General features: G+C 44.6%; 1 protein-coding gene across 1 annotated transcript in view; it reads left to right on the top strand.

Moving 5' to 3' along the window:
* Positions 1–5,992, top strand: part of PDGFRL (platelet derived growth factor receptor like) — a 155,078-nt gene extending 149,086 nt beyond the window's left edge. The window contains exon 6 of the mRNA XM_040334592.1: positions 4,984–5,992. Coding sequence (XP_040190526.1) covers positions 4,984–5,172 — 189 coding nt within the window. The 3' untranslated portion in view covers positions 5,173–5,992. The remainder of the gene's footprint in view (positions 1–4,983) is intronic.
* The last annotated feature ends 18,119 nt before the right edge of the window (positions 5,993–24,111 follow it).

Genomic DNA, 24,111 nt, shown 5'->3' with positions numbered 1-24,111 from the left:
GGCACAACACTGGGATCAGGAGGGCACAGTATAGGGGGGGGGGGTCAGGAGGGCACAGTATAATCTGGGACAGTTGGCAAGTATGATGTAATGCAAGATTATTGTGGGGCCCCCCATGTACCTAGGGCCCAGGAGTGCCCTTGCATTAAGATGGCCCTGGTCACAGGGACGGCATCTCACATTCCTTACCCTTTCTGGCTATTTCAGTGACTTCACAATCATATGTCTATACTTTGATTGTATCCAGTCATCATATTGCAGGTTTAAAGGGGGGGGGGGGGGAAGGTTTGGGACTTTAAATGAGGCATAGGGAAAATTGGTGCCCTGTGCCTCCATCCCTAATATTATATAAGAAGGAAGGGAAAAATTGAGACTTTAAGTGCATGGGGACAGCTGGAAAGTATAGATACATAGGTAATTAATATATATACATAGGTGTATTCATAATATAATACAAAGTATGTCAATAATAAAACGGATTCAATTAACAAGCTTTGAATGCGAAAAAATGCTTGTAACAATACATACATTTAAAATATTTTTTGATCACTAGTACAATTGGAACCTAACACAATATACCATTTAAGAATTAAGGCCCAGATTCACGTAGAATCGCGGCGGCGTAACGTATCGTAGATACGTTACACCGCCGCAAGTTTTCATCGCAAGTGCCTGATACTCAAAGCACTTGCATGAAAACTTACGCTGGCAGCCTCCGTAATTCAAAGGGGCGTGTGCCATTTAAATTAGGCGCGCTCCCGTGCCGGACCTACTGCGCATGCTCCGTTTTGACATTCCCGCCGTGCTTTGCGCGAAGTGACGTAATTTTTTCGAACGGCGACGTGCGTAGCGTACTTTCGTATTCCCGGACGTCTTACGCAAGAACAAAAAAATGTCAAATTTCGACGTGGGAACGACGGCCATACTTTATACAGCACATACGTGGGCTGTGTAAAGTTAGGGCAGCAAAAATGACGACTAACTTTGCGATGGGAAACTAGACTAGCAGCGCCGTAGTGAATGCGAAAAACCGTCGTTAAGCGCCGTAAGTACTAATTTGAATACCCGACGCTGGTTTACGACGCAAACTCCCCCCAGCGACGGCCGAGGTATTGCATCCTAAGATCTGACAGTGTAATTCTATTACACCTGTCGGATCTTAGAGCTAACTATGCGTAACTGATTCTATGAATCAGTCGCATAGTTAGGAAGACCCTAAAACAGAGATACGACGGCGTATCAGGAGATACGCCATCGTATCTCTTTTGTGAATCTGGGCCTAAGAGCTGGCTTGTCTATAGAATTGAAAAAAACAGTACATAGTAAATACACACTTGATGAAAACTCATACATAAAATCAAACACGATTGTAGTAAAAAATGCATCCTAAAAGCTTAACACGTTTTGTGGTAATAATCCACTTCCTCAGGGGCAGATGCAGTGAAAAACTCAGCTCTAGATCTAGAATGAAGTATTATGTACAAAGGGTCGCTGGTAAATGCCTGCTCTGGGAACTGTGGGAGTATAATCCCGATTCCCGGACCACCAAGGCACAAGTGGGGATCCCACAGAAAAAATGGAGCTCCATTATGTGATCAGTGATGAGATGAGTGGCAATGTCAAAGGGAATCTCCTGGTACATTGGATGAACATAATCCAGGGTATAGTGCAACATGTTCCAGATGGGTGAATAGGAACACCCTTCTTATTCACCCATCTGGGACATGTTGCACCCTGGAATATGTTCATCCAATGTACCAAGAGATTCCCTTTGACTTTGCCAAGCCTCATACACACGATCGGACTTCAAACCAACCTTTACGTGGATTTTTGTTCGAAGGGTGTTGGCCGTGAACTTGGTATGCATACACACAGCAGGACTTTTTCATCAAACTTTTCCAAAATCACGTGGTTTTTCAGCTCTTTACCTTCACCCTTTGGTCAACTTCTGTATTGTTGTCTCATCTTTTGCATTGGTAAAATTCTGAGCATGCGTGTTTGTTCTTTGGACTTAAGTCCGATGGATTTTTGTACACACGTCAGGACTTTGCAGAGCGAACCTTTGTCCGATAAAAAACAAAAAAGTTTGTCCGATGGAGCGTACACACGGTTGGATTTTTTTAAAAACCTGGTAATTTTGAAGATTGTTGTCAAAAAGTCCTATTGTGTATATGGGCCTCTACTCATCTCATCACTGATTAAAGTCGATGTGCTTGTAAAGGCAGGTGTCCCAATACTTTTGGTAATATAGTGTATGTTTCAGTGTTGAGTATTGATGCTGTCCTGCACTATTTTCTCAGAGTAAACAATTTATTTATTACAGGAACTTATAGTGCCATCAATATAAACAGTGCTTTACATACTGTATTTATTATACATGCACATCTGTTCCTGCCCTCAAGGAGCTTACAATCTAATGCCCTGTACACACGATCAGTTTTTCCGACAGGAAAACCATGTTTTTTTTTTTCACCAGGAAAACAGCTCACATCGCTTTTTATTCTTGGTGGGAAAACTGATCGTGTGTTCGAGGCATTAGATCCCTAACTCACATTCATACACATACTATGGCCCATTTAGGCATTTGCCATTTAACTTACCAGCATGTCTTTGGAGTGTGGGAAACCAGAGTACCTGGAGGAAACCCACGCAGGCTCAGGGAGAACATACATACTCCATGCAGGTGGTGCCGTAGTTGGGATTCAAACCGTTGATCCTAGTGCTGCTAGCCACTGTGCGGCCTCTTAAAATATTGTTTCTGGTTGTGAAGAATTATTTTAATAACCAAAAGAAGTATTGTCAAAGTCAAATGCCACTGGCTAACTTTAGCATAGCTATTGATGATACATCATAATAGGTCAAGTTCTTAATATACACGCTATTTAGCACATATTAAATATATTAGATGTATTCTGTGTCCAATAAAAACATGCAAAAATCCATAGCAATCACATATTTCAGATTAGTAACTGATAAGTGCTGACTGCTTCATGCTGGTTACGGTACTTTACACTTTCTGCTACTAAATATAAGTAGCCAAAGACGTGATATGAGGTCCTTGGCTGAAAAGTTGAAAGCTAGGTGGAACAAATAATATTTCCCAAGTCCCTGGGCACCAAGAGACGGCCCAAGGTACTCGTGGTTGACTAGTCTAGGTATAACCTGCAATATAATAACCAGCTACTGGCTGAGGTTGGCTTTTTTTTCTTTGCTGACTAGGCAATTCAAGTGTATATGTTGATATCAATATTCATATTGCACTGACACATCTGACTTTATAATGTACATGGCACTTGTGGTATTATGAAAAGGTCACAGTTTGAGAACATGATGGCACTGATTTATCAAATTGTTTACAACCATAGTGTGGCTCAAGAAGGAGCAGTGATACTACTGGATAATGGGTTAAAACTTGGACAAGACATAAAGTATAGCAATATTTCAAAACATGAGGTTCTTTGCCAATCTTACATATACTGTAATAAATAATGGATCTGCTAAAATGTATTAAGATGGTTTAATATTTTATTTTTCAGCTGTACAATGCTAATCGGAAGCAACTTTTTGTATTATACAGCATGTACTGATCAATAATAGCTAGTTAAACAGGGGAATGATATATTCTAGATGTGATTAATGTTTTATGGTTTAAGAGACCTTGGAAAAAACTGCTACAGGTTTGAATGACAAGCAACTAGATTTCCCTGCACGTGCCTGTAGCACCCTGTAAATCCTACAGTAAAACGTGAAAGCTGGGCTTTTTCAATTAGCAAAGTTCTGACACTTCCAGATTGTGTTCAAACCTACTGCTGCCTCCACATTCCTATCGACCCATTACTATGATTCGGCAATGGCCAATAGCAATGTCTTGGGGGGATGGGCAAGCTTTAACACTATAAGGAAGTGTTGGACCTTTGCTTATTAAGGCCCGTACACACGATTGGATATTCTGACAACAATTGTGTGATGGACGTGCTTTGTCGGATAATCCGACCGTCTGTATGCTCCTTTAGACACTTGTCAGAATTTCTGACAACAAATGTTGGATCCGTGGAAAAAATAAATGATCCTGGACTGCCGCACTCTGATTTATTGAAACAAAATGAACAAAGGATAAAATCCAAAGCTGTATAACATCCAAAAATTCATGCAAAAAGCTAACATGTTTCACATCATGGATAGATGCTTAGTCACAGCTATGACTAAGCATCTATCCATGATGTGAAACATGTTAGCTTTTTTGTCCCCTATGTCCACTTTCTACCATTGATTGCAGTGTTGCATGAATTTTTGGATGTTATACAGCTTTGGATTTTATCCTTTGTTCATTTTGTTTCAATAAATCGCCTATCAGAGTGCGGCAGTCCAGGAACATTTCTTTTTTCCACGGATCAGCGCAGAGTCTGCACCTGTCAGTACTACAGGGCGGGAGCACAGCATAGGTTGCAGGGCTTGGAGCGGTACTCTTTTCCAACAAATGTTGGTTGACCATGCTCTCACAAATGTGTTCTGTCGGATTATACGATCGTGTGTACACAAATCTATCGGACTAAAATCCAAAGTACAAACACGCATTCTCTGAACCAATGCTAACCAGCAGACAACTTTCGCAGAAGTTTCCCAAAGGGTGTCGCTAAAGAGCTGAAAAAACATGAAGTTTTGTGTATGTTGGCTGAAAAAGTTCTGCCGTCTGCATGCAGAACAAGTTCACAGCCAACGCCCTTCAGACAAAAATCCATGGATTTGTCCGATGGAAGTCCAATCATGTGTACAAGGCTTTAGAGTGGCCTGACATCTGATCCAGTCTTCAATCTTTTGGGAAATGTTGCTGATATGTGTAGGCACATCCAAGTGCATGTAGCGCGTTTTGCATGTAGCAGTTTTTTTTTTCAATGAGAGATTCACTATGGACCATGCAATTGCCACCTGACAAACATTGGGCTATAAAGTTTGACAAAATGTTTTATTTATTTTTTTGCACAGTATCAAAGGCCTGTGACTATCCAAGACTCCTGGAGGCTGGTTAACCGTGGCATTGGACACACCACAAGAGTCTCAAAAAGCATAATAACCGTGGAAGACTTTGAAACCATTGATGCCGGATACTACATTTGCAGAGCACAGAACCTTCGAGGACAGACATCACTTGCTACCAGAGTAGACAGATATTAGACACATTCCATCCCAGACAATATTGCTCTACAGGCAAAGCTTATTGTATTTCTTGCACAAATATGTTACCAGCAAGACAATTTCCATTCATTCATGGTTTCCTCATATACAGAACATTATATAACATCCTACATGTGGGACATACTGGACTAAGAAGACTCTTCCTTGCCAAACGTTGGGATGTAATTCTTAGGCCCTAATTATCATAACAGTAAATAATCATGAAGATAGATAATTATCTGTATTCAGTCAAATACATTACTGTATAGCATTCCATTTAATCATGGTTCATATAAAAATGCAAAATAAATACTTATTATTTTTCACTATAGAGCCCTCTAGCTTTAAGCCAGACATCAAAGTATACTTATTGAATTGGCTTAAAGTAGAACTGTGGCCAGGTTATGGACATTGAATACTTACTTAAGTAAATGAGCTTTAAAGCAAGCCCTCAATGACATGTGTAGCTGCAGACAATATGAAGTAATTCATTCTCAAATGTTATTTTGTTTACTTTTTTATGTTCTTTCAATAGCTTGTTTTGATCCTCCTCACCCCCAGTGTCCAAACAAGAATTGCAGGAGCAGTCATCCTCAGGACAGGACAGGAAAACACTCAAAAGTTTTAACCCTCCTTCACACTACTAAAAAAAAAGTGTCCTTGTTTGAGAGATTTCTTCCTGTCCTACCAAGTAAGGAAATCTTCCCAAAAGTGTGACATAGACTCAAACCTTGCCCTACTGTAACCAAAATGAAATAAAATGTTGTGGTTGGAGTTGATCTTTAAAATAAACCTGTCCTTAGGGAAATCTGTAAACATCCATTGCTGACTTTTGAAGATCTCAGTTTTCTGGCTGTTACATTGGCCTTCTGACCTCTACACCTTCTCATTCACTAACCTGGAACACGCATGTGACAAGTAAAGTCAGAAATCAGGATGTGTATTAGAAGATACACTATAATACCAAAAGTATTGGGACACCTGCCTTTACACGCACATGAACTTTCATGGCATCCCAGTCTTAGTCTGAAGGGATCAATATTGGGTTATCCCACTCTTTGCATCTATAACAGCTTCAACTCTTCTGGGAAGGCTGTCCACAAGGCTTAGGAGTGTGTCTATGGGAATGTTTGACCATTCTTCCAGAAGCGCATTCATCCCAAAGGTGTTCTATTGGGGTCAGGTCAAGACTCTGCGTGGGCCAGTCAAGTTCCTCCATCCAAATCTCACTCATCTATGTCTTTATGGACCTTGCTTTGTGCACTGGTTGGCAGTCATGTTGGAACAGGAAGGGGCCAAGCCCAAGCCCTGAACAACAACCCCACACCATAATCCACCTTCCACCAAATGATTTAACCCATGTGCACAAAGCAAGGTCCATTAAGATATGGATGAGCAAGTTTGGGGTGGAGGAACTTGACTGGCCTGACCTAAACCTGATAGAACACCTTTGGACTGAATTTGAGCGGAGACTGCAAGCCAAGTTCTCTTTCAGTGCCTGACCTCACAAATGTGCTTCTGGAAGAATGGTCAAACATTCCCATAGAGTCATATACAGACTCCTAAACCTTGTAGACAGCCTTCCCAGAAGAGTTGAAAATGTTATAGCTGCAAAGTGTGGGCCCAGAGGCGTTGCTAGGGGGGTGCGGGCCGCCCCGGGTGACACCCACTAGAGGGGTGACACCATCCCGATTTAAAAAAAAAAAAAAAAAAATTTTTTTTTTTTTTTTAGCTGACATGTGGGGGGGGGGCCGGCTCCCCCCGTGACTGCAGCGGTGAGCGCCGTGGAATCGTAGCGCCGAGGTACAAGAGGAGGGGGGGTTGCGGGGTGACACCGCAGCACCATCCATCCCCTCTTCTCACAGCCACGGGCTGTTAGCGGTGGTCGGCAGTCGGCACACAGGCACAGCCCCCTCCTCTCTGTTTGTGTGTACAGAGGGGGAGGGGCCGAGGGGACCTTCTGTCCATGTGCCGTGGTGCTGCCCGCGATGATCTGAGGTACTGAATGGGGAGGGGGGGTGTTTGCACCTGGGGGGATTTCACTGAAGGGGTGGGGGGGATGTACTAAGGGGGTGTTTGCACTGAGGGGGTTTTCACTAAGGGGGGTTTGCACTGAGGGGGGGTTGTACTAAGGGGGGTGTTTGCACTGGGGGTTTGCACTGAGGGGGGTTGCACTGAGGGGGGGATTTGCACTGGGGGGGGGGGGGGTTGCACTAAGAGGGGGGTGTCTGCACTGAGGGGGTGTCTGCACTGAAGGGGGGTCTGTGTAACATGCAGGGGTCCAGAGGTGCAGGTGGCTGTGTAATGTAAAAGGGGTGCAGTGATGCAGGGTGCTGTGTAATGTAAAGGGGTGCAGAGGGCTGTGTAGTGTAAAAGGGTCCAGAGGTGCAGGGGGCTATGTGATGTAAAGGGGTGCAGAGGTGCAGGCGGCTGTGTAATGTAAAAGGGGTGCAGTGATGCAGGGTGCTGTGCAATGTAAAAGGGTCCAGAGATGCAGGGTGCTGTGTAATGTAAAGGGGTCCAGTGATGCAGGGTGCTATGTAATGTAAAAGGGTCCAGAGGTGAAGGGGGCTGTGAGATGTAAAGGGGTCCAGTGATGCAGGGTGCTGTGTAATTTTAAAGGGGTCCAGTGATGCAGGGGGCTGTGTAATGTAAAGAGGTCCAGAGGTGCAGGGGGCTGTGTAATGTAAAGGGGTCCAGTGATGCAGGGGGCTGTTTAATGTAAAGGGGTCCAGTGGTGCAGGGGGCTGTGTAATGTAAAGGGGTCCAGAGGTGCAGTTGTGGAGAGGGGTACACAGTAGTAACAAAAAGATATTGAAGGATGCAGGGGTATGCAGGGGGCACAGTGGGGTGTTTTTACATTTTAACGTGTGGGGGGGGGGGGGTGCCAGATATTGGATCCGCCCCGGGTGCCAAATGCTCTAGGTACGCCCCTGGGTGGGCCAACTCAATATTGAACACTACTGACGAAGACTGGGATGCCATTAAAGTTCATGCAAGTGTAAAGGCAGGTGTCCTAATACTTTTGGTTATATAGGGTAGATTGCACATGTAGGAAATGGGTGGAACTCTGCTTTAATATAAGATCATTTGGCTAAAGCAGGGGTAGGCAACCTCGGCCCTCCAGCTGTGGTGAAACTACAAATCCCATCATGCCTCTGCTTCTAGGAGTCATGTCTGTGATTGTCAGGGTCTTTTAATGTCTCATGGGACTTGTAGTTTCACCACAGCTGGAGGGCCGAGGTTGCCTACCCCTGGACTAAAGTGTAAAAGTCTAAAGTTTTTTAACTTCCTTTAACAGGCCAACCTGTCTAGCAAAAGTGGCAGTTAAAGGGTCTAGACATACTATTTAGGTCAGCTTTTATTCACTTATGTAAAACCTTTATACCAAAAGCAAAACATTTTTTTTTCTTTAACTGCTGCAAAAGTGTTAGGTGGAGTTTGGCTTTAAAATTGTTAGTCACATGTAAAGTCAAAATGTACTAGTTCATCTAACACTACCCTCTCCACTAATTGACTTGCTGCTGCCCTACGTTGCTCCTCCAGTGATACAGTGGAGGAGTGAATGTACTGTAGCCACCCTAAGACCGGCCATACACCTATAGATTATCTGCAGATTTTCTATGGTCAGATGGAAAAAGTGGGAGATTCCTCCATCCACACAGTTAAGCTTACATGGAGAAATCTGTTGCACTTTTTCCATCTAACCATAGAAAATATGGAGATAATCTACAGGTGTATGGCCAGCTTAAGACAGAAGCTTTGTTTGACTCTGTGACGTCATGAGCCCACCCCTCCACCTCAGGCTGGCGTCCTAATACTTGTGGTAATTTAGTGCATCTCAAGGCCATTGAGAATGCTCTTACAAATGGCAATTATTATTATTATTTTTAAGTAAATTCCTTTTTTCCTTTCTCTTTCACTTCTGGCTGTGGGTACCTGGGCAATTTCATCACTAAGCGATTAGCAAGGAGTGCTGGAATATCGGTGTCATGTATCTCAGAAATCAATGTAAATTGCCTAGCGATGAAATATTACATTATTTCCAGACCGTAAAGAAAGGAAAGGAAAAGAGAGCTCCACGCAGTGGAATTACTGCGTAGGTGCAAGATCGGGAGGTGCATGCTGGGTAGCCAGCTGCACCGATTCCCGGAAATGAAGAAAAGAGGGCTGTAGATGCCCACAGCTGGCATTGAATCCTGCCTGCTTCCGAGATCTGGTATAGTATTTCACTATTTTAACAAACTACAAGGACCACACATATAACATTATCTAAATTATCATAAAGGCTATATATGTGTAGACAAGTATGGCGGAGAGTTTAAAAAAAAAAAGTATTTGAGGGACTGGAACTCTGCTTTAACAATATAAAACAAGTCATTAGGAATGTTGTAATATTAAAGTGACACAGGCAAATGCAATACTAGTGCTGAAGAAATCTTGCTTTAGCGGGAACTAAATTATAGGGGTTGTAAAGGTAATTTTTTTTCCCTAAATAGCTTCCTTTACCTTAGTGCAGACCACCTTCACTTACCTCATCCTTCCATTTTGCTTTTTAGCCCTGGTTCACACTGGGTAAGTTTTGGAACGATTTGAGATGCGATTTGACATGTCAAATCGCATCTCAAATCGGCGGCAATTGTCGGCAATGGCACTGTCCTAATCAGTGCGACCCCGCATCTGCGATTTCAAAAAGTAGTTCCTGTACTACTTTTTGCGATTTCGGAACTCGATTTACATTAAATTTCGGCCGAAATCGCGGCAAAATCGCGGTAAAATCGCGCATTTTACCGCGATTTTGAATTCGCAGCAGTGTGAACCTAGGCTCAATGTCCTTATTTCTTCTGAGAAATCCTCACTCCCTGTTCTTCTGTCTGTAAGGCCCCTTTCACACTGGGGCGTTAGTCAAGCGTTTTTCGAGCGAAGCCTCATCTGCAATCCCAATATGCTGGTAAAGCAGCGCTAAGACCCTAATGCCGCGTACACACGATCATTTTTCGGCATGAAAAAACTACATTTTTCGGCATGTAGAAAAAACAAAGTTTTTCTAACTTCATCATTGAAACGACGTTGCCCACACACCATCGTTTTTTAAAAATGCTCTAGCAAAGCGCGGTGACGTACAACACGTACGACAGCACTATAAAGGGGAAGTTCCATGCGGATGACGCCACCCTTGGGGCTGCTTTAGCTGATTCCGTGTTAGTAAAAGACGATTCGCGCTTTTGTCAGTTACAGCGTGATGAATGTGCTTACTCCATTATGAACGGTAGTTTTACCAGAACGAGCGCTCCCGTCTCATAACTTGCTTCTGAGCATACGCAGGTTTTTAACGTCGTTTTAGCCCACACACGATCATTTTTTACAACCCGAAAAACGACATATTTTAAAAATGCAGCATGCTCGGAAAAAAAAATTGGTCGTTTTTCAGAAGCCGAAAAATGATGTGAAGCCCACACACGATCATTTTAAATGACATTTTTTTAAAACAACGTTTTTTTCATGCCGAAAAATGATCGTGTGTACGCAGCATTAATGTTTTAGGGCGTTTTTGCAGTACCTCAGTGTGAAAGGGTAAGGCGCTTTTACATCGCTTTCAATTCATTTCAATGGAGAGGGGCGTTTTTGGAGCGTTTTTTTCAGCGCCCAAAAGCTGCTCCAGAGATGCTGCTTGCAGGACTCAGTGTGAAAGGGATTTATTGAGCTGCATGGAGAGCGTTTTATGAGCGTTTTAATAGCACTATTTTTAACGCTAAAACGCTGTAAAAACGCTTCAGTGTGAAAGGGGTCTAACTACACACAGTAATGCGAGGCTTTCTCCCTGGCGTGGAGTGTCGTGCTCGCCACCCTCTGTATGAAAACATAGCAACTGAGGTTGAGAAAAATGGCAGCAGGTGCTCTGAACTGATGAGTTAAAAATTGAAATATTTGGCTGTAGCAGGAGGCAGTTCACCGAAGGGCTGGAGAGCGCTACAATAATGAGTGTCTGCAGGCAACAGTGAAGCATGGTGGAGGTTCCCTGCAAGTTTGGGCCTGCATTTCTGCAAATGGAGTTGGAGATTTGGTCAGAATTAATGGTGTCCTGAAAGCTGGGAAATACAGGCAGATACGTATCAATCATGCCATACCACCAGGGAGGTGTGTGACTGGCCCCAAATGTATTCTGCACCAGGACAGGACCTCAAACATGCAGCCATTGTCTTTAAGAATTATGTTGTGTAATGAAGAAAAAGGAGTCCTGGACTCATCGAGTCTATCTGGGATTACATGAAGAGACAGAAGTATATGAGGCAGCCTACATCCACAGAGGATCTGTGATTAGTTCTCTGAGATGTGTTAAGGAAATCCCTCCCACAAAGCTATTGTGTTCTGCCGGCTGGGGGGCACAGGGAGCTGTCCCTGCCGAGGGAACACACAGTAAATATTGGTAGCCGCTATAGCTGCTGGCAATAATTGCATGAACAATCTGAAATGCTGGTTGATTGACTTGGGTACAATCAGCTTTCCCATACATGGTTTGAATCTCAGCTAATCCTTGCCGAACCGGCCGAGATTTGAACCGTCTGCGACCGGCTTAAATTTAAGCATTTTTTCATACCGGCATAAAACTTTTGCACAATACTGTATATACAGGGAGATAGGCATGTCAGAGTATAAAAGCTGCTTGCTTTTTTCTTTAGGCCTGTAGATAAATATGTACATATGTATGTTTGGTCTGTGTCTGACCTTCTAATGGTCCATGCAAAAGAGGGAATTACAGAAGTCAATGCTTATTTTACATCACTCACATATGTATATATATATTTTCTTCTTAACAGAGATGCCTAGAGCAATAGTAGTTAGGAGCATAGGAGTGATGGTCTTAACCACTTGATCACCGGGCCTATTCTGGCACTTATCTCCTTCATGTAAAAATCTAACTTTTTTTGCTAGAAAACTAATCAGAACCCCCAAACATTATATATTTTTTTAGCAGACACCCTAGGGAATAAAATGGCGGTCATTGCAACTTTTTTCTCGCACGGTATTTGCGCAATCATTTTTCAAACGCCTTTTTTTAGGGAACAAAAACTGTTTCATGAATTAAAAAATAACAAAACAGTAAAGTTAGCCCAATTTTTTTGTATAATGTGAAAGAAAACGTTACGCCAAGTAAATAGATACCTAACATGTCACGCTTTAAAATTGCGCACACTCATGGAATGGCGCCAAATTTCGGTACTTAAAAATCTCCATAGGCAACGCTTTAATTTTTTTTACAGGTTACTATTTTCGAGTTACAGAGGAGGTCTAGTGCTAGAATTGTTGCAAACGCTCTAACGCACGCGACGATACCTCACATGTGGGGTTTGAACAGTGTTTACATATGTGGGCGGGACTTGCATGCGTGTTCGCTTCTGAGCTACCAGAACAGGGGCATTTTAAAAATAGTTTTTTTTTTTACTTCATTTTTTTATTTTTACACTTTTTTTTTTATCACTTTTATTCCTATTACAAGGAATGTAAACATCCCTTGTAATAGGAATTACTGTGACAGGTCCTCTTTATAGAGAGATGTGGGGTCAATAAGACCCCACATCTCTCCTCCAGGCTTACTAACATGAAATCAGTGAAAAAAAATTACCGATCACATGCCGACAGCCGCGATTGTGGCTTTGTTTACTTCCGGGTACTGGACGCGACGTCATAACGTCGTGCCCGGGCCTCCGACGGTCATAGAGATGGCTGGAGACCATCTGGTCACCAGTCATCTCTATGCTTCCCAAGCAGCGCCGGCCAATTCGCTCTCCGGGCCCCCGATGGCACAGGAGAGCCCGGAGAAGCACCGGATAGTGGCGGGAGGGAGGGGGGGACGTCCCCTCCCGCTGCCTATAAGGACGATCAAGTGGGGGAACTGCCGCTTTGATCATTCTTATCGTGCACAGAATCGGCAGCTGAAGATGGCGATATCTGAATGATGCCTGTAGCTGCAGGCATCATTCAGATATCACCGCATAAAAGCCGAGGAAGTCCATGGACGTCCTCGGTGGTTAAGTGGTTAAGCTGCGTATACATTAGAATGTCGTTCAACATTTTTATTTTTTTTCCTTCTAATCATAAGGCCCCATTCACACTGCCACATTTTTCAGGCGGTTCAGCGCTAAAAATAGCGCTGCTGTACCGCCTGAAAAAATTGTGCCCTGCAGGCTTCAATGTAAAGGCCCGAAGGCTTTCACACTGAAGCGGTGCGCCAGTACGACCGCTCCAAAAGTCCTGCTAGCCGCATCTTTGGAGCGGTATAGGAGCGGGGTGTTTACCACTCCTATACCGCCTCCTTCCCATTGAAATGAATAGGAAACCATGGTAATACCACCAGCAATGCGCCTCTACAGAGGCGCATTGCGGGCGCTAGCGGGGGTTAAAACTGCACCGCTAGCGGCCGAATATCGCCATAAATACGACGGTAAAGCGCAGCTATACTGTCACCGCACCTCCACTGCCCTGTGTGAAAGGGGCCTTAGTGTGGTCAAATTAATGTTTGTTTTTAACCACAGTGGCGAGAAGGAGCGGGATGGAATTTTTTTCTTGAACACAAATTTTTAAAAGTGTATGTGGTTTTTATTTTGTAGTTTATTCATTCAAAGCCAAACGAAACCTTGAACGACTTTTGAATAATATTGGAATCTACTGAGAATTTTCTTACATATTTTTCTAAAAAAAATTGTATGAATTTTCATTCGAAACTCTGTATACCCAGCTTTAGCCTTCCCCACTACAGTACCATTTGAGACCAGGGGCGCACTGACCATTCGGGCACTGCCTGAGTGCCCTGTGACGAGATCCTTGCTCGCCCAGGTCCTGCTCTCCCGACACTCCTCTGCTACCAGTGAGTCAGCTTGCAGATTGCAGCGTCTGATGGTCCAGTCATCCAAGGTTCCGGGATCCGAACTACAGCTATGTGCCATTCAGACCCATTAAGAACAAACACCAGGCAGGCTGTATGTAAGTTCAAGCAGGACTCTTTATTTTCAATTACACAGCACACTTTTATACAGAATTTGGAACATCCCACTCCCAACAACCGCTTTCCTATTGGTCAATTGTAAAGTATATCCAGTCTTCACTCAAGTCCTCCTTGACCATGCAAATGAGGACTTGAAATTGTCAACAGGGATTGGTCCAATAGCTTGGATAGAAAGACTTGTGTATTGAGACAGAAGCCCCAGGGGGTAATCAATGTACACAATAACCCGGTTCTAGCTAGACGGACTGACTCCGACACCCGCTCTTAACCTGCAGAACACAATAAAAGGTATTTCGCAAGCTGGTTCCACTTAGCATTTCAAAAGCCTTGCATTGAATGTCCCTCTCCTGTGTAACAGATGTCAAGTAGAAACACTTTAATATCTCAAGGTCCATGACATTACTTCCCCTGGGAAACAGTCCAACAGCCGCAGTGGGACCCAAACGGGTCAACTCGAGGATGTTGGAAAAGTAGTCTTAAAGTTCCAGGACTGTCTGCTGGGATGACCCATCTGCCTTCCTGTTTTGAGGTCCTGGCCCATAATCGGATGGCAAGAGGCTCACATTCAGTCCTCTCCAAAAGCCCCTGTCCCGGCTAGGTCTGTCACACATCTCCCCCTTTGGCAGGAGACTAACACTGGGAGAGACCCCAATTTCCGGTACCCACCCAGTACCCCAGATAACTTGTCCCAAACAGAGCATTACTCACCCAGCCAATCTCTGCCTCTCTCAGAGAACACGCCTGCCGCTGGGGAGAGGCCTGGACTGGCCCTTCTCCCTGGAGTCCTTTCAGCCGCTGGAGAGAAGACAGGGTGGCTGGGCTCAGTTCATCATGCCGTTGGGAATCTGGGCCAACTGGCCACCATTCCTGGGGTATACCAGTGGAGACTGCAGTCCCATCCACTGATGCTAGGTAAAAATCCCCCGGTGCTTGCAAAGCAAAGCCGACATCCTCCTGTCTCAGTGCCGCACCATGTTCTGGGGTTGTGTCCATGTAGATCGGAGTCCCATCCACTACCACAGGAACCCCCTCTCCTGTTAGTTGAGAGCAGAGGCCTGGGGCACTCTGCTCTGTTGCCAGCTCTTCCGCTGGGTTGCTGTGAGTGGAGACCACAGTCCCATCCACCGATATCCGCTCAAGCTGTAGTGGGGTGCAGCCGCCAGTAGCATCCTGTCCTGCTGCCAGTGATTCAGCTGGGAATACGAGCTTTACCACCTCAGCTTGTTGCTGGGGAGGGGGGCCAACCGCCCCGGCTCCCTGGAACTCCACAGTTGGCCCCAGTGCTGGGCAGAGATGGCTAGCATTCTGCCCTGTTGCCAGCACTTCTGCTGGGGGTGCATAATCCATAACATCCTCTGAACAGTCCATACACTCTGTAATCTGTGGCTGGGGAGTGATCGCCATCTTCTCACCCTGAGCCTCCGGAACTGCCACAGGGGTGGGGCAGAGGTCTTGATCCCTCTGTCCGGTGACCAGCGCTTCAGCTGGGGAAGTTCCTTGTAACTCCACAAATACTGTCCTTGGTGCTTGGCAGAGCACAGTGAAGTTTGGCCCTGATACCAGCTCTTCTGTTGGAGGCTCCCCAGGTTGTTCTTCCTCAGCAGAAAAGTCTATTAAATCCCCTGTCTCTACAACTGGTGTCTGGGGATAGAGGTTCACCATCTCCTGTCCATGGAACCCAGAAGATGCTATGGGTACTGAGCAGAGGTTAGCAGAGCTCGGCCCTGCGGTCAGCACTTCAGCTTTGGGAATGGCAAGCTCCCGATTTTCCACTGCTGATTCATCAGCCAGGATTTCATCACTGTCAGCTGATATCTCCTCATAGTCCCAGGTAAAGGGAACCTCACCCTGCTGCTGAGCGGAGTCTAGCAGCTGTTTGTAGGCGATTTCCAGTTCCCATTCCTGAGCGGCCAGGAATTCCAAATCTTCCTGTAACCAGTGCACTTCCGGGACATTCAGTCTTCGCTCTCTGTGCTCCATTATTTCCTCCCAACGCCACTCCCGATCGCTCCCAAAGTTGGGATCCCTGGACATCCTCCAATACAACAATCCCAGGCCATCATAGCCAAAGCCTTCCGTGGGGCTGTCATCCGCTGACCATGGGCACTCTTGGACTACATACCACCGGAGGGCTCTGTAGCTCTCGTCCAACCGCATCTCTGCCCGGATCAGCCTGCTTAACTCTGCTGTCCACTCCTGCTTTGGTTGTTCCCCCAATAACAGCATCCGTACTTCATACTGTGACCAGTACCTTACATGGATGGAGGGGAGAGCTTTTCCCTGGTGTTGCTGCTCACAGGCTAGCACTTCTTTCCAGAGTTTGCAGCGGATCGAATCAGACCATCCAAGCAGGACCTCCTCTGATACTGGTCCTCTGCGCTGTATCTGCTTCTCTCGCAACCTCCTTCTGAATTCCTCTTCCATGGTTACTGATATCTGTACCTCTCCTCTTCTTTCATTTGGTGCTGCTTCTTTAGGCGTTGTCACCGATCGCCGTATTTCTGCAATTCTCAGCTCCTGTTGCCGCTCTCGTTCTCTCTGTTGTCGCTCTCGTTCTCTCTCATCCTGCCGCTGGAGGTCTCTAATGGTATTCTGTATGGCGGTCTCTGATGGGTTCGCACCATATAATGCCAACCGCTGTTGAACTCGCTGCTGGAACAAGTCTTCAACTGACCGGGGTCCTGCATCACCATCCCTCTGATCCATCTCGGCTAGCGCAATGATCAGGGTGGCCTTGTTCTTCCCACCGGTCCCTCCACGGCTCTCAAGCAAGTCTTTTAGCATGGTTCTCCTCCAGGCTGCATAGCTGGTCATTCATGGTGGTGGTTTGGAGTTGTCCCAGTAACTGGAGAGCAAATCCCACCGCTGCCAACCAATGTGACGAGATCCTTCCTCGCCCAGGTCCTGCTCTCCCAACACTCCTCTGCTACCAGTGAGTCAGCTTGCAGATTGCAGCGTCTGATGGTCCAGTCATCCAAGGTTCCGGGATCCGAACTACAGCTATGTGCCATTCAGACCCATTAAGAACAAACACCAGGCAGGCTGTATGTAAGTTCAAGCAGGACTCTTTATTTTCAATTACACAGCACACTTTTATACAGAATTTGGAACATCCCACTCCCAACAACCGCTTTCCTATTGGTCAATTGTAAAGTATATCCAGTCTTCACTCAAGTCCTCCTTGACCATGCAAATGAGGACTTGAAATTGTCAACAGGGATTGGTCCAATAGCTTGGATAGAAAGACTTGTGTATTGAGACAGAAGCCCCAGGGGGTAATCAATGTACACAATAACCCGGTTCTAGCTAGACGGACTGACTCCGACACCCGCTCTTAACCTGCAGAACACAATAAAAGGTATTTCGCAAGCTGGTTCCACTTAGCATTTCAAAAGCCTTGCATTGAATGTCCCTCTCCTGTGTAACAGATGTCAAGTAGAAACACTTTAATATCTCAAGGTCCATGACATGCCCCATGCCACTATGGGGCCCCATCAGGGTTGCCAGCCTAAGTAAAACCAGGGGTAGTATGTAAAAATCTGTGTTTTTAAAAAAATCGATTGTAGCTGCCCCGCTTCTCCAGTACCTTTTCAGTGTGTGTATGTATACTGTGTGTGTGTATTTTATGTCTCTGTGTATGTATACTGTGTATGTATGTATATTGTGTGTGTGTATACTGTATGTGTGTGTGTGTATTCTGTGTGGCCCCATAATCTCCTATTGCCCGGGGGCCCCATGAGTTGTCAGTCCGCCCCTGTTTGAGACAGAAGTCTCACAATTTCCTGTGCTTGAAAGGATAGTGTTGGCAAACTGGCAAAATTGGCTGGTCAAATCCTTTCGCTGGCTTTACTTTACTTTTTTTTTTAATAAAGACAACCATCAAGGTTTTTTGCAGTGCGGCTGTCCATATTTTCTTTTTCCATTTGTTTTTAAGACACATTTGTTGTCGGAAAATTTTAAAGCATGCTATCCGACATTTGTTGGCGGAAAATCGGACAAAAGTTATCCGATGGAGCGTACAAACACTCAGATTTTCTGACAACAGTCTGTCATCACACTTTTTCCATCAGAAAATCCGATGGTGTGTACGAGGCTATAGGCTAAATAACCAGAAACACAATACGACTTGTAGGCAGGTTGCTACCATATGTGCAGAGCAAGTTACTTAATAGCTCAAATATACAATTCTTCATTATATTTTAGTGTATGCCTTCTTAAGGATTCCATATTATCCTTTTAATACATGCCAAAGCTTAATATATTTATACATTTTACAACATTATTAAAAGCATCATTGTATTTGTGTCTCTTGCAGTACACAACTGTTTTTTTTTTCTTTTTAAGTATGTTGTGAAATATTTCCTGAGGTGCACTAAAAAAAAGTGCGAGATCAAAGCTGCCCTTGCTCTGTGGGGGTGACCTGTTCCTCTGAACTGCATTAGATCGCAGACAATTGCCAGGAATCACGCAAAGCTCTTTTGATCGTGAAACAACATTAGAGGGAATGCATTTATTGAACACTTGCATATCTTCTCATCATTTCTGATCCTGCACTATACACCTCTTAGAAGTTAATTCAAGTGCAATATCACAAATAAACTAAATATACGATATTAAAGGGTGCTTGTAAGTTATCTATGGTGTTTTATTGTCTAGAATATACATTTACAGATATAGATACACTGGAATCAGAGCACTTTCTTGCTGGTCATGTTGTTGAATGCTATCTGTACACAAGTCCATCGGACTAAAGTCAAAAGTACAAACACGCATGCTCAGAACCAATGCTAAAGATCAGACAACAATAGCAGAATTTGCCCAAAGGGTGGCGGTAAAGAGCTGAAAAAACATGTGATTTGGTCAAAGTTGGCTGAAAATGTTCTGCCGTTGACAAAGATTGACCCCTGACACAACCTCAGGGCTTAACCCATTCTGCCGTTTGACCCAAATTGTGAAAGTATGCAGAGAACTGAGAGAGAGCTCTGTTCCTTTCGGTGTTCCAGCATCAGAGAGGGGGCTGGACTTTTTATTGGTCTTTTATAAACAACATGACATCACACACATGAGCACAGCTGATAGGTCAGTCCATATATAGTCCCTTTTTACACGCCCCTGTGACACCTGTTATTGGCATACTGCACATGTTTCAAAAGTCTTTGGGGGCCATCTTTGTTTCTTCGATGGAAGGGGCCATGGGAGGAGCTGTTTTGGAGGGGTTTGAAGACATCTGTTTTCACTTAATCACTTCCTGAAGGGTTGGTTAACTCTATAATGTCTCTTAAGGAAAGTAATTTTCTAATACACTCACATACATATGTATTATATCTTATATCGATCAAGAAATAAAGGAAATAAAACAAATAAACGATACAATGAAAGAAAGGCAACATTTGAGTAGCTCAGGAGAAAAGTAATCATAACACAAAAATATTCATTTTAGTAACTTCCATCACACCGTGTGTATGCAGAACAAGTTCATGGCCAACGCCCATTCGGACAAAAATCCACGGAAAAATCAGATGGAAGTCTGATCGTGTGTATGAGGCTTTACCCCATGCCTATTTGTTCCTAGCATCTGATTTGTAAGTCTAAAGGCCCATACACATGATCGAATTTTCCGACAACAACGGTCCGACGGATGTGTTTTATCGGACAATCCGACCATCTGTATGTTCCATCGGACAATTGTTGTCGGAATTTCCAACAAATGTTGGCTGTGCATGTTTTCAAATTGTCAGAAAACAACTGTGTTCCGTCAGAATATCCGATCGTGTGTACACAGATCCATAGGACTAAAATCCAAAGTACAAAGACGCATGCTCAGAACCAATGCTAAACATCAGACAACAATAGCAAAAGTTGCCGAAAGAGTGGTGGTAAAGAGCTGAAAAACTACGTGGTTTGGTGAATGTTGGCTGAAAATGTTCTGCCGTGTGTATGCGTGCCAAGTTCACGGTCAACGCCCCTTCGGACAAAAATCCACTGAAAAGTCAGACGGAAGTCCGATCGTGTGTACGAGGCTTAAGAAGACACTGTATTGTTGGATATTAAAAAAAAAACAAAAAAAGACGACACTGTATGGCAGGGGTGGCAAACACAAGGCCAGCCCGGCCCGCGAGACCTTGCCATGTGGCCCGCGTAACGGGCCGTCCGTTGCCACTAGTGATGCAACGGATCGTGACCGATCCGTGATCCGCGGAGCGGAGCGCACCGCTGCCTCGGCCTTAGGAAAGGCTGTGGCTTTGGCCTAGCTCTGGTGCGGTCGGACATTCTGGTACACCCGGCTCCTATGATGGACGTCCTGGAGATACAATCACAGGACCGCGGGAAGTGTGACGTCCATCATAGGCGCCGCAGACTCCAGAAGGCGGCAATTACAAGCCTCCTCGACACCATGCACTAAAGAGCAGAATATGACAACACTAGTGCATGGGCTGGCTGGATGCTGTGACACATGATGTCAGGTAGGTCCATGTTACATGTATGTCAGGTAGGTGAAGTCATTGTGTATGTCAGGTAGGTCCATGTATGTCAGGTAGGTGAGGTAAGTGTATGTCAGGTAGGTGAAGTCATTGTGTATGTCAGGTAGGTCCATGTATGTCAGGTAGCCCATCCCATCTCATCCTACCCCACCACCATCCCATCCTACCCCATCCCACTCCACCCCCACCCCATGGCACCCCCCCCCACCCCATCCCATCCACCCCCATCCCATCCTACCCCATCCCAGGGTGGATGGAAGGAGAGTGGAGGGTGCAGAGGTCAGATATTGCACATGGTCAATAGCATACTCCTGTATCCTGCATTTCGTACGCAGCAAACTCCTGAATCCTGCGCTCCATAAAACCAGTAATAAACAAATGCAGTGACAATTATTTATGATAATAGTGGACACATAGTCTTACAGATACAACCGACCCTTTGAGGGCAACCATACTGCTAATGCGGCCCCCGATGAATTTGAGTTTGCCATTCCTGCAGTATGGTGTTATTGCAATGGCCCACAATGCAAGGGGTACATGGCATTGGTCAATATAAATAGTAGTCCACACAGTCTGACGATGTGACCCTAGAAGCATGCAGGATTGTTTGCAAGAGGACCTGTTTGCATTGCCAGTAGATGGCTTTAGAAAATGTATGTCAACTGTAGTCATTTTCACTGGCCAAAACTGACTTGACAGCACAATCCCAACCATGATTAAAACACACACACAGAAAGGAATTTATTTTTACTTCTTGTCCCATAGCCAGAACAGAAGGGGTGGAAGAAATTTCTCTAAAACGAAGAAATCCCTGATTGTCACCATTGAAAAATAACTTAATTGTTCCTATTCTGGGGAAAACCCAACCTTTAGGATTTTGTTTGACGTTTATTTTTGGAAATAGCAGTAAGACAAATAGAGAGGGTGAATCTCCCTGGGGGCACAGACAGCAAAAAAAAAAAAAAACTGCGAGGTGTTCAAATCCCTCTCCACTCCTTCAAAATAAAATAAAATGTTGCCTTAAGCCTAGGTTCACACTGCTGCGAATTCAAAATCGCGGTAAAATGCACGATTTTACCGCGATTTCGCGGCTGCGATTTTGCCGCGATTTTGCCGCGATTTCGGCCGCAATTTAATGTAAATCGCGTCCCGAAATCGCAAAAAGTAGTACAGGAACTACTTTTTGAAATCGCAGATGCGGCGTCGCACTGATTAGGACAGTGCAATTGCCGACAATTGCCGCCGATTTGAGATGCGATTTGACATGTCAAATCGCATCTCAAATCGTTCCAAATCGTACCCAGTGTGAACCAGGGCTTAGTTATACTTGCAATAGTATATTGATGAGCTGCAGCTGCACCCTAAACAGGTATTTTAGAAATCAGATCATGGCTACTAAGTGTGTGTGTGTGTGGGGGGTCCTCTGGTGTTAATAAGTGGTTTGTACCAAATCAAGAAATGTCACACTGTGCATAGTGCCCAAAGCCGGATCTCAGTATGGCCAATTAGGGTCAGCCCAGCAAAACTAGTCAACATTTTTTCCACCAATAACTAAAGCCCCCAGAAGAGGTTGCCTTCTTCCTGCTACTTCCTCCTTTTATTCAAGTGATCTAAGCATGCCTGCTTATGAATAAATATTTTATATTCTTATATATAGTTGGCAAAAGTACCCGACTGCCTTTTGCCTCCCGCAGTACCTTGTACAGCAGCACTTAGGGGGATGGACAGTAGTGTGGATCATTCAGGACTTCACTGTCAGTGTTGTGTATACAGTACAGACTGTTTATAAAGGTCACATGAGTGCTTCCGCAACCATGGTCTGGATCTGGAGAATAGGTGATCCCAGGGATCTGTGAGGTCAGGCTGGAGCAATAAGTATGATGACCTACCTGCCTTGTGCACTGGTCCAAATCATTTGGTGGAGGGGGGATTATGGTGTGGGGGTGTTTTTCAGGGGTTGGACTTGGCCCCTTAGTTCCAGTGAAGGGAACTCTTAAGGTGTCAGCATACCAAGACATTTTGGACAATTTTGTGGGAACAGTTTGGGGATGGTTCCAACATGACTGCGCACCAGTGCACAAAGCAAGGTCCATAAAAGACATGGATGAACAAGTTTGGGGTGAAGGAACTAGACTGACCTGCACAGAGTCCTGACCTCAACCCAATAGCATACCTTTGAGATGATTTGCAAGCCAGGCCTTCTCGTCCAACATCAGTGCCTGATCTCACAAATGCGTTTCTGGAAGAATGGTCAAACATTTCAAACATTTCCACTCCTAAACCTTGTGGGCGGCCTTCCAAGAAGAGTTGAAGCTGTTATAGCTGCAAAGGGGGGGCCAACCCAATACTGAACTCTATGGACTAAGACGCTATTAAAGTTCATCTGTGTGTGAAGGCAGGCTTCCCAATACTTTTGACAATATAGTGTATCTGTCCCTACTGAAAAATAATACTAATCGAAAAATACAAGTGTGGAATGGATTAAGTAGTAAGGTTTGTAAATTATTGAAAAAAAAAAAAAAACACTAATTCCATGTACTCGATCATGGTAATTAAAGGGGCTGTAAAGATTTGTTTTTTTATTTTCTGAATGGGTTCCTTTAACCACTTAACCCCCTGGACCATATTGCTGGTCAAAGACCAGAGCACTTTTTGTGATTCGGCACTGCGTCGCTTTAACTGACAATTGCGTGGTCGTGCGACGTGGCTCCAAAACAAAATTGGCGTCTTTTTTCTTACAAATGGAGCTTTCTCTTGGTGGTATTTGATCACCTCTGCGGTTTTTAGTTTTTGCGCTATAAACAAAAATGGAGCTAAAGTTTTGGAAAAAAAAATGTTTTACTTTTTGCTATAATAAATATCCCCCAAAATAATATAAAAAATATATTTTTTACTCAGTTTAGGCCGATACGTATTCTTCTACATATTTTTCGCAATTGATTGGTTTGCACAAAAGTTATAGCGTTTACAAAATAGGGGTCGTTTTATGGCATTTTTATTAATATTTTTTTTTACCAGTAATGGCGGCGATCAGCGATTGTTTTCCGGTACTGCGACATTATGGCGGACACTTCGGGCCCTTTTGACACATTTTTGGGACCATTGGCATTTTTATAGCGATCAGTGCTATAAAAATGTATTGGATTCCTATAAAAATGCCACTGGCAGGGAAGGGGTTAAGTATGTTACCTGGGTGTGTTCTAACTGTAGGGGGGGTGGCCTCACTAGGGGAAATGACCGATCGCCGTTCATACATTGTATGAACAGACGGTCAGGCATTTCTCCACTGACAGGACCGGGAGCTGTGTGTTTACACACACAGCTCCCGGTTCCCGCTCTGTAACGCGCAATCGTGGGTGCCCGGCGGCGATCGCACCCGCACGGGAGTCAGGGCCGGGCAGGGGGCGCGTGCGCCTCTGGCGGCGCGCACACGCCCCTAATGGCCGCTTAGAG

Source organism: Rana temporaria, chromosome 1 (genome assembly GCF_905171775.1).
Source record: "Rana temporaria chromosome 1, aRanTem1.1, whole genome shotgun sequence".
Classification (NCBI taxonomy): Eukaryota; Metazoa; Chordata; class Amphibia; order Anura; family Ranidae; genus Rana; species Rana temporaria.
This window is presented reverse-complemented; position numbering and strand designations above follow the sequence as displayed.